Raw genomic sequence first — 11957 nt, forward strand, 5'->3', positions numbered from 1 at the left:
TGTCATTGGTTAATTATTAACCTTCTATTAGTTTTTAAAATTACTCACATGTTATAATATTGTAATTACGTAAAATTAGCTCAGTGAGCTTATGACTGGAAGACATCTAAAAAAATTACTTGTAGATTTGAACCTATGAATGTAAAAAGGTATTAATTCATTTTATTTACTAGCATTTTTCAGTTAGACATTAATAAAAATAAACAATAAATGGAAAGTTTTGATTTGAATAGAATTTCGTATTTCTATTGTATCAAAATCATTTTCAAGTTTATTAAAAATCTAAAATTTTATCGGTTATAAAAATCATTTGAATACTCTTTCAATGTCGTAATCCGTTCAATAGTTTTAGAAAAAATAAGTTACATATTGAAAAACAAATGAGGTGATCTCTGTATTAAATAAAATATATTAATAAAGAGTTAAGACGTGTAATCCCACATGTAGAGCTAAGCGGAATGGACTGGAGTGGACGAACAACCAAAACGGAAACGTTAAACAGAGGGTCAGTAAGTTAAATCTAATAATGCTCGTGTCTCTCATTATTGATGTCGTTGAAAGGCGTATAGACCTCTCTTTGCTTCAATTGCATTTCTAAAATTTACAGTATCCCCATTTTTTACGGATATTAACTGAAAACAAAACGTGTATTTATTTAATGTAATTTACAACTGACAAAATAATACAATAGGTAAATATGTTGTATGTTTCATATACACTTGAAAATCTTGGGAAGGAATCACCCATTGGTGGAACTTCAAACATTAATTTAAATTAGAAGGTCCCGTGGCCATCTTCTTTTCAGACGCCTCGGAGGTTTATTAGGGATTGTTAAGGATGAAATATTAAGAATTAATGGGTTAGGATGGTTAAGGAGTTTGGAATGAAAAGACGCATATCTGTTATGGGTCAAATCTGCAACGAAGATGTTATATGGGATGTTAAGGTCTTTGTGAATGAGTTTATTTGTAACATAATAAGGAGCATCAAGGATTTAACGTAGGATTTTGGATTGTAACGATTGGATGCGGGAAGAATTTGATGGTTTGGTGGTACCCCTGAGCTCAATTCCATATGTCCAAATTGGTCTGATTATCGTAGTGTATACTAATTTTTTGTAGTGAATGGGAAGTTTAGAGCGTTTGTCAAGTAAGTGTTGTAACAATCGGAATCTACGAGCAGTTTCTTGTCGTTTCAGTCTTGTGTGTGGATTCCAAGTAAGTCTCCTGTCATGATGGAGTTCTAAGTATCGAATCCTGACAAATCCCACCAGTGATCTGTCATTTAAAAAGGAGACTGTAGGACAGGTTGGTAGAGGTTTACGACGGAGCGTAAAGGTGATCTGATGGGATTTGTCAGGATTTATTTTGATTCTCCAGTTTTTACACCATTCTTCAATAGATGTTATGTGTGTCTGTAGTGTTTGTGATGCATTAGTTGGGTCATTGTTTACAGATAGTATACATGTGTCATCAGCGTATGTTGTTAGGGTGGGTTGGGATGTCAGCTATATAAACCGTATAAAGAATGGGACCTAAGATACTACCTTGAGGAACACTGGTGGACAGAGAAAAGAGAGCTGAGTAGGCTAGGTTATGATTTGCTTTAAAGGTTCTACCAGTGAGGTAGGAGTGGATTATAAGGAAATATGTAGGGGGTAGGAATTGACGAAGTTTATAGAGCAGACTCGGATGCCAGACTCGATCAAAAGCTTGTTCAACATTGAGGAAGACTCCCGTGCAGTACATACCGCGCTCCAATGTGGAAGATATGACATCAACCACTTGATGACTCTGTTGTATGGTAGAATGAGATGTTCTAAATCCAAACTGGTGGTCAGGAATAACATGATATGAGTCAAGGATTGGATAGAGGCGTTTTAATAAGAGTTTTTCTAGGATTTTGCCCATAATGAACAGAAGTGAAATAGGACGGTAGGAAGATGGATATTCAAGTGGCTTGGAGGGTATGGGAAACATTTTTATAATAGACATTTTCCAAGGGTCAGGGATATAGCTGGATCGGAGTGTAGCATTATAGATATAGGTAAGGAATAGAATGGCTTTACGAGGGATCTGTTTCAGAATGTGTACTGTGATAAGATCGTGGCCAGGAGCTTTTTTTAGAGGGCAATTGGTGGATGATGTTAATTATTTCTGAGGGATGAAAGGCATTAGGAGGAAGGGTCATTTGGAGTGGAATTGTAATCTCTGCTTCAACATGTTCAAGACGGGTTGGATTAAGGATAGCGGGATGGGGGTTAAAAGTTTTGAAGAGGCGTTTGCAGAACATTTGAGTTTTTTCTTCATCTGATCGTGTCCAAGTCTTATTTTCAGTGAGAAGTGAATGGTTGAAAGATTTGTATTTTAGTAGTTCTCCATAATGATTTGTCAGTGCTATTTAAGTTTTCTGTAAATTTTGTATTCTGTGTTTTTTAATTTCTGATTTTAGTCTGTTAGTCAATGTATTGTAATGAGTATTGTCCGAGGGACATCTTGTTCTGTGCCACCTCGCTCTTGCCGGCGTTTTTCTGTTAATAATGCTTGTATGTGACGAGGTAAGTTGTTTTCTCTAAAACTTTTTATGTTCATTGGTGAAGTATAAACGTGTAATTTAAATGTAGAAATCTCAGGAGACAGAACGTTAGTAGATATAATACTTGGCGAGGAACCCCTCTTCTTTGAATACACCGGCCAAAGGTTTGAATGCTGTAGCCCTTCAATGTCCAATCAATTGGCCTGATTTTTTTCCTGCAGTTAGTGCGGTAGAGAGGGACGCGATGGCCGTGCGGATTGGGGCATAGATCCCAGAGCGCACGGTTCAGAACTTTGTGGGTTAGATTCCTATCTGAGGCAGTTTGTAGGGGCTATAGTCTCTTTTTCTTAATGGAGAAAATAAGAGAGATGAAGAATAAAAAATACCATATATCTCAATATTATATTAGCTTAAACACTTACATTATTGGTTAGAGAATAATAAAAGAAAGAGTCCCTCACAACTCAGTAGTCAAAATCACAAATAATATAACTTTCACCAAACTAGGACAAACATACGCACTCGCACTATCATTATCACTGTTTTTTTTTTTTTTTTGTAAATCAAAAAACTTCTCTCCGCTCTCGCTCGTCAGTGTTGCCCACGCAGTGTTGCCATCTCACACAGTTAATATTTATTTTTCGGCTGTCCCGAAAGAATAATCTTGACACTCCCATCTTGGTTAGTCTTCTTCTTTTACTGGCGCAATAAGCTGCCCTTGGCCTGCTCAACGGCCGCCAACCATCTTTGTCTATCTTCTGTAAGGGTAACTGGGATCCTAAGTTGTCGCAGATCCCGTCTCATAGCATCCCTCCATCGGCCCTTCGGCCTACCACGTTGTCGCTCACCATCCGGAACGTAACTGTACAGTTTATGTGCCACTCTTTCCTCGCTCATCCTCATTACATGGCCAAGCCATTTAAGCCTCTGTATTCTTATGTACGCGGAGATGCTACATTCCTTATAGAGCCCAAAAATTTCACCATTTTTCGTTCTTCGCCAATTACCATTCTCGCATACCCTAAGACATGACCCTAAGATTCTCCTCAGAATTACTCTTTCAAACCTGTCTAGCAGGTTAATGCTTTTATTACTTAGTATCCAAGTTTCTCTATTTGTCACTGTATGTGACAACTGGCCTTCCCATCTTGGTTAGTATGCGGCGGCAACTAGTGTAGCCGCCATGGGTTGGCATAAAGGACCACAAGACCCACTTGCCGGACTTATTCCCCCCCACCAAATACCAATAACAGTATCAGTAGTGCGGTAGAGTAATCTATCTACTTTCAAAATTAAGTTAGGAAATAAATTTAGGAGGAATTTAGGGCATTTACCCAAACCATTATCAATAGGCCATATTAAGACCAGGTGTCCCGAATATGGCCTACACAGTCAACTTCAATTTGTTACCAAGGAAAAATCAAAATTAAGTTTCAACATGATTCAAATCATACAACAATTTCTTTTAGAAGCTAGTGATATATGATTAAATTTAGGCCACTCTTCACATTCTGTTCACACATTCACCGTGTCAAGTCGACAGTTATACTCACCACACAATTAGTGGAAATTCGTTTGGCAGGCACATAGAATACATTACTATGTTTTCCTCAAAAACATCTCGACAAATAAAAGCAAACAAGCTCTCAATCTTATTCTTAATTGATGATTTGGAGTTGGAAACTAAGTTCTGTAATCCGCAAAATGTTCGATTCATGCAACAAAGCCACAGTAGTCATTGACCCCTTCTGGGTCATGATTATCTTGGTTGGTGCCGAAAGTCCTTGTCTACGTGTAGAAACAGATGCTAACTCTTTTTTGTTTTATATCTGCCATCTTTGTTTTATTTTTTGCAGCACTTGGACATAATTGAACCTAGGCCATATTTGGTCCACCTACTTATTACTTTGCGTACATTTTAACTGTCGACTTTCGTTCCCTCCAGAGATAAACCGACGTTTACCCACGCAATTGGGTGCTTAACAACTAAGGATGTTTTTCGGAAGAGGCTATTAGTTCTAAAACTATTTCCTACTTTTTTTTACAATAGCAGTTGTTATCCGTTAATTTGTTGGTGTGTATTTGCTATCATCACTATTGCTGTAGTTTGCCTTAAAAAATTATTATTTTTTTAAAATCTGTAAATAGTATCATCAAAAATTAATATATTAAGTTGATACATGGACAAAATTACTTATTTTTAGCAGAGATAGGCAAAAATTAGCAATAGTTGAAATAGCTAAAATTACCATGGATACGACCCTTATTAAACTTATCATGAATAAACCATTGATAAATAATTATCGTATCCATGACAATTTTAGTTATTGGTTTCAACTACAGCTAATTATTGCCCAACTCTCGTTTGGAACTCTTAAGCCTAATTGGTAACTTTCTTACTCCTAGGAAGAGGTTCCCTTGTGTTATAACTAGTTTTGACAGGTTATATTTGATAAACTTGTCTTTAGGTTGAAACTTTCATTAATTAATGTCTCGTGCTTTTAAAAATTATCACCACTTTTCATCACTATGCATAATTTATCCTTTTGGATAGTTAACTTGTGTTTCTATTAAAAATCGTAAATAATTTTTTCTGATAAATGATAATGATAGAATTTTCATTTATGGCAACAAATAGGCGAGGTGCAGTTACCTGTAGAAATATTTGTAGTCCATTGAGTGCTTTTTTAAATAGCGACAGTGAGTGTGATTCTGAGCCAGTTTCAATGGACCTGACAATGGAAGAAATGAGGGGTAATGAATATGTCTTTACAGAAAACTCTCATGCTGCCCAGGTTGGTCTAATGTATCATTTGGCTTGTGAATATACTCTTGTTAAAATATTCATAGTATATTTTAGATTTTAGATGGGCTCAATGATTTAAGAAAAAGAGGGGAGCTCTGCGATGTGACCATTGCTGTGGAAGGACACAAATTTCCAGCTCATAAAAATGTACTCTGCTCATTTAGCCCTTATTTCAAGGTATCAGGTTACTTCACTTTGATTTTTTAAATCATAAATGCAATAATTGCTATTTTGTTTAATTTTTTCAGGGTATGTTTTTAAATGCACTTGCTGAGTCCAGACAGAATACTGTTACGCTTCGTGGTGTTGACCCAGACATGGTTGGTTTATTGCTTGATTATGCCTATACTTCATCTGTTAACATTACGAAGAACAATGTGCTAGCATTATTATCTGCTGCGAATCTTCTTCAAGTAATGTCATTTGTTAGCAATCCATTATTTTTTAATTACAAATTTTTTGTAATAATTTAATTATTATTGGAATTTTATAAATACTTCCAGTAATTTATCAAAGCTATTCAGAACTTCTTCATTACATCTATTTATCTATAAATTTTGTTCCAACCAGTTATCACTAATGTGATTTAAAGTTCTGTTTTATTACTAATTTGGAAAGATCAAACTTCTTCAAAATGAAACATATTTATTTTAAATGTATTGGATTTGTTTGCATCATGTATCCTTCATCTATTTTTGTCTGAATTTATTACTTAGGTTAGTTACTTTGTAAATGGTTATAACAAAGATAAAATATAGTGTTCATATTAATAAATTAGTTACTTATGTTAGTAATGAAAAAATGGGACACATTTATTCATGTGTATTTTGTTCTACTTTAATCTCTCTTTTAAATGTTTAGCTTTATCATAATTATTTTTACTTATTATTACTTTGTTAGTGTTTCCCATTTTGATTTAACAGTTAAGATTATACTATTTTTTATTTTAATGTTTTATTTTTCATTTAAAATTTTTTGAGGTTAATGACTTCCATTTTTGAAAGAGTTATTTATTAATTATTCATGACATTGTACAACGTTTCGGGACCACTGTCCCATATTCATGCATTTTTAAAAACCTCATGATTTCATATGGGAAATCATGTCAACCATTTGTGCATCTTCACTTCTCTCTAGCATATTTTAATGTTTTATTTTTATTATGTAAAAATATCTACCAGGGTGAATTTTTAATAAATATGTTTTCATTATTCATTATTAACTCTGTACCTATTGGCAGGTGTTACCTGTGAAGGATGCTGCTTGTAGATTTTTACGTGTCCACATGGATGCTACCAACTGCCTTGGCATTCACTGCTTCGCAGAAGTTCACGCTTGTACAGAACTTCAAAACCTGTCTCTTGAATATGCTCTTGAGTACGTTTTTTTATTCTGCAGTTATTAGAAATAATTTGAGATTATTGATGGAAGGCGTGTAACTAATGGAAGGTAATTAACTGCGTCAACAATTTATTTAAGGTAGTAATTTTTCGATGAACTTAAATACTAAAATATGGAAAAATAGCAACAAAACCATAACGTAAAATTGTGCCACTATATTTCTGTATTATTATATTGGTAAATTTTATTTCTTCATCTTTTCGAATTATATTCTTTTGTATTGTTTGATGCTTTATTTTATATTCTTAAAATAAATCTGATGTTATATTTCAGAATACTGTTGTCTTGCAGCAGAAGGATCCTGTTAATTAATTTTGTTTCAATGATAGTTGAAATTTGATTGATAGGAACTTTTGGGAAGTATATCATGGGGAAGAGTTCCTCACCCTCACTGTAGATAAGTTAATTGAACTAACGAAAAGTGATGCACTCCAAGTAGAGAGAGAAGAGATCGTATTTAAAGCTGTCTCCCGATGGTACCTACATTTACCAGACCAAAGGAAACCTATTTTTCCAAAGGTATTGTAAGTACCTTTAAAGTAGTAAACATATTTTTCTTCTTATTTTAAATAATTAATTATTTAGTATATCTTTAAACCTTTTTCTTTATAAATAAATTTAGTATAGTTGAATACAGTTTAATGTAAGGTAAGTGCAGTTGTCTCATGAAACCCAAATTCCGAACTAGTAGGAGCCGTCCTTCAATGAGAATGAAATATAAATATTGATGTTTTAGAAATCAGCCAATAGTTTCCTAAGGTGAACTCAAAAAAAAAAAAAATCAATTCCACCTTGTGTTATCTATTTCTAGGCCTTTTTTTATTTTTATATTTTTGTGGTAATTGGAACCCTCAGAAGATGTTCAACAAAATGTATTTTGATTTACTTTTCTTCTTAACTTTTTCTGGTTGTAAATTGCTAGTTCATAGTTTCCCTGGTAAAACATGGTAGATGGGGTTAGTGTAGATCTGTTATAGGATAAGTTCTTTTGGTGTGAACTGATTCCTACTCTCATGTTTTATTTTGGACCAGTGCATTGATGTAGAAGTTCTTTTATTCAAACCATACAATTATGTTCCACATCTCACTTTCCTGTTTGTCGCTGAAGATTTTAAAATTTGTATCCCCTACAAGTCTTAACTTTTTTTTCAATGATAATATCTCTAAAATATTCCTTTAGGAATGAACAGAACAGGTGCTTTTTTAATAATTAGTCTTCCATATACCTTGCTCGCCCTTACTTCTTATGGTTGGGGCAAGTGAGTACTAGACATTACTAATTGAATTATTGATCCCATAAAAATGGGCGCGATTTACTTGTGGGCTTAAATGTGATTTTTAAATCATGACCATGACAGGGATCAGTTTTTAAAAAAATAGGACAAATTTAGGTTCAAACATAAATTTTTTACTGTTATATAAAAACAAATTTTGAAAAAAAAAATCTGGTCAATATTACTAATGGGTTGTATTAGTCTTTTCAAATCTATTTATTAAAATTATTTGACTGTAACCTGAAATTTTATTTATTATTTGTTTTTGGTTTTTATTTATGCACAGTACTTATGTGACATTTTACAATCAAATAGGTGCTAGAGACTGTTCGACTTGGTTTGATCAGCCCTTACTTCCTGGTAGATCGAGTGGAGTCCTTGCCTGTTGTTAAGGATAGCCCTTCGTGCATGCAGCTCATTGAGGAAGCCAAGCTATACCATTTATTGCCTGATCGAAGGGCAGAACTTCCTTTAAGTAGAAGCAAACCAAGGTCCTCTTCTCATTACACACAGGTAAGTGTATACTTATGTATTTCTGAACACTTTTGTTAAGTTATTCCCTCCTAATTCTTTAGTAAAAGTATTTTAGCTTAGAGTAAAGATTTGTTTAGTAAAAGTGAAATAGTTAAGTAATAAAAAATGGAAGTGAGTTTAGTTTGCTTGAAAAATAAGATGTGTATTGGATAAGAAATTTATTCCATAGTCTTTTAAAGCTGTGTGCACTTACACTGCTTGTTCTGATAGCTGTATATGTTTCTAAATTAGATATTTTTCACTTATTGCTAGTTTTTCGATTTATTTAATTATGTAGTGTGTCCTGTACTATCAACCACTCTTAACTGAATTGAAAAATAGGGATGATTACCACATTTAAATTGGATATTAATCTGTTAACTTGATTATTTCAGTTAATTGGAGAGGTATGAGAGTCAATTTTATTTCAGTATTTTTAATTTTTTTTTTTTTTATGGACCTGTTAGAGAAACCACTTCAGGCTTTAGCATTATATAGAACCTCAGGTATGTTATTAGATTTTATTGTGATCCTTTTTTAAAACTTGTTCTGTTTTTTAATTGCAAAATTTCATAGGCTAAATATTTATTTAAAATTTATACAATTATTCTTGTACATTGGCGACTGATGATTTCATTTTATTGCTATTTTTTTTTCTCAATTAATACAAGTCTTCGTAGTGTATAGTGTAGAGTCCTCTTTTATTATATATTGGTGATTTATTTTTTTGAATTAATAATATACTTAGTGTAGTTAGTTGCTTAAATCAGAAACCTTTTTATTGTTTTCCAGAGTAAAATATTCCACTTCTCTTACATAGTATTTCTGTTAGATAAATTCCTTTTCTAGATGAAATACTCAACAAATTAGCAAAAGGAAGGCACCATTTAAAGGAGATTTTTATGTAGAGTGTGCAGTTGTATTCAAAATTTTAAATGCAAGCAGTATCTTTAAACTGCACTGGGTATCACTTATAAACACCTTGAATATAACCATGTACCAGTTATAGTGACAAATATTTTTGGATTTTCATAGCTTTAGTAATTTGTTTTTACTAACTTACATCATCCAAATTAAATGGTATTTGGTAGCAATAATTGATTTTAAAAAATTCCTATTTCATATTTGCTTGATATTTGTAGTAATTGGTTATAATGACTATCAGGTATAATATGTCTGGTTTCTTGAACATTGTTATAAATGATATTCAGTGTAATTTAATACCAGAACACATGCCTCAAGAATCCCTGAGAAATAGCAGGAAAAATTTATATCTTTTATTCAAAAACTGGCTGGATTTCCTACAAAAAAAAAAAATTAAAATCATACTATTATTAGCTAATATACAGTAAACTAAATAATGGAATACCAATTTGGAGGTACAAGAAGTTAAACGTATTATTTCTCTATGACTGGTGGGCAGTTCATTTTAAGTACTTTTTATTACTAAACTGTTTCATGGTTTAATTTCCAAATATATATTTTTAATTAGTTAATTAATTAAGTATATACTCCTGTAATTTTTTGTCTACAATACTTAAGTTATTGATGTCTTAAGTATGTTTTTGTTTAAATATTTTATTATGGTTTGCTATTGTTTTATTATGTATTAATTATTATGTTCTTTTATTTATTATTCCAAGACTCTAAAGCCCCATTATTTTTATAGTATTGTTCTAAGTGGACATTTCCCAAAATAATCTTTTTTTTAAATTTATTTATTTAATATAATTTACAACTGTACAAAATAATACAATAAGTAAATATGTTGTATGTTTCATATACACTTGAAAATCTTGGGAAGGAATCACCCATTGGTGGTACTTCAAACATTAATTTAAATTAGAAGGTCCCGTGGCCATCTTCTTTTCAGATACCTCGGAGGATTATCAGGGATTGTTAGGGATGAAAGATTAATAATTAATGGGTTAGGATGGTTAAGGAGTTTGGAATGAAAAGACGCATATCTGTTTTGGGTCAAATCTGAAACGAAAGGGATGTTAAGGTCTTTGTGAATGAGTTTATTTGTAACATAATAAGGAGCATTAAGGATTTTATGTAGGATTTTGGATTGTAAGAATTGGATGTGGGAGGAATTTGATGGTTTGGTGGAGCCCCAGAGCTCAATTCCATATGTCCAAATTGGTCTGATTATCGTAGTGTATACTAATTTTTTGTAGTGAATGGGATGTTTAGAGCGTTTGTCAAGTAAGTGTTATAGCAATATTCATATAAAATCTACGAGTAGTTTCTTGTCATTTCAGTCATGTGTGGATTCCAAGTAAGTCTTCTATCAAGATGGAGTCCTAAGTATCGAATCTGTTCAACAGGCGTTAGTGGAGTATTTAAAAAGGAGACTGCAGGACAGGTTGGTAGAGGTTTACGACGGAGCGTAAAGGTGATCTGATGGAATTTGTCAGGATTTATTTTGATTCTCCAGTTTTGACACCATTCTTTAATAGATGTTATGTGTGTCTGTAGTGTTTGTAATGCATTAGTTGGGTCGTTGTTTACAGATAGTATACATGTGTCATCAGCGTATGTTGTTAGGTTGGGTTGGGATGTCAGCTGTATAAACCGTATAAAGAATGGGACCTAAGATACTACCTTGAGGAACACTGGTGGACTGAGAAAAGAGAAATGAGTAGACTAGGTTATGATTTACTTTAAAGGTTCTATCAGTGAGGTAGGAGCAGATTATAAGGAAATATGTAGAGAGTAGGAATTGACGAAGTTTATAGAGCAGACCTGGATACCAGACTCGATCAAAAGCTTGTTCAACATTGAGGAAGACTCCTGTGCAGTACATACCGTGCTCCAATGTGGAAGATATGACATCAACCACTTGATGACTCTGTTGTATGGTAGAATGAGATGTTTTAAATCCAAACTGGTGGTCAGGAATAACATGATATGAGTCAAGGATTGGATAGAGGCATTTTTATAAGAGTTTTTCTAGGATTTTGCCCATAATAGGCAGGAGTGAAATAGGATGGTAGGAAGATGGATATTCAAGTGGCTTGGAGGGTTTGGGAAACATCCCAGAATAAATTAAGAATTTATTAATACTGATTTAATATTTATTGTTTTAATAAGTATGCAGCTTGTTTCATGATTTGTTTTCATTGAGAGATAGTAGTGTTCAATAGTTTTTGTTCATTTAATCATTTCTATATTAATTGACTGTCTTTGTTTATCTGCTATCTGATATCTGCTATTGAGAATTAATAATGTTATTTATTATTACACTACATATGCATAATATTTTTACAAGTAATATATATTCAAATTTCATTGGCTTTTGCATTTACTTGCATTGTGTTATTAAGATAAACGAAGAATTGATACTTTCTGTACAAAGCATGTTGTTTATTTGATATATTTTATTATTACTGGTTGATTGTGTCTGTTTTTTTTTTTTTTTTTTT

General features: G+C 32.7%; 1 protein-coding gene across 5 annotated transcripts in view; it reads left to right on the forward strand.

The window, feature by feature from the left end:
• The window catches only part of LOC106685866 (kelch-like protein 17), a 24869-nt gene continuing 12912 nt past the window's right edge, over window positions 1–11957 (forward strand). The window contains exons 1-7 of one of the 5 annotated variants that reach the window (XM_014428840.3): window positions 1–149; window positions 5231–5330; window positions 5396–5518; window positions 5590–5754; window positions 6582–6718; window positions 7090–7261; window positions 8332–8529. In XM_014428840.3, coding sequence (XP_014284326.1) covers window positions 136–149; window positions 5231–5330; window positions 5396–5518; window positions 5590–5754; window positions 6582–6718; window positions 7090–7261; window positions 8332–8529 — 909 coding nt within the window. In that variant the 5' untranslated portion in view covers window positions 1–135. Of the gene's footprint in view, window positions 150–368; window positions 506–4853; window positions 5331–5395; window positions 5519–5589; window positions 5755–6581; window positions 6719–7089; window positions 7262–8331; window positions 8530–11957 lie in introns of those variants that run through there. The other 4 variants (XM_014428838.2, XM_014428836.2, XM_014428839.2 and 1 more) reach the window with 4 other exon arrangements.

Source organism: Halyomorpha halys, unplaced genomic scaffold (assembly GCF_000696795.3).
Source record: "Halyomorpha halys isolate HHAL.00 unplaced genomic scaffold, Hhal_1.1 Scaffold749.1, whole genome shotgun sequence".
Taxonomy (NCBI): Eukaryota; Metazoa; Arthropoda; class Insecta; order Hemiptera; family Pentatomidae; genus Halyomorpha; species Halyomorpha halys.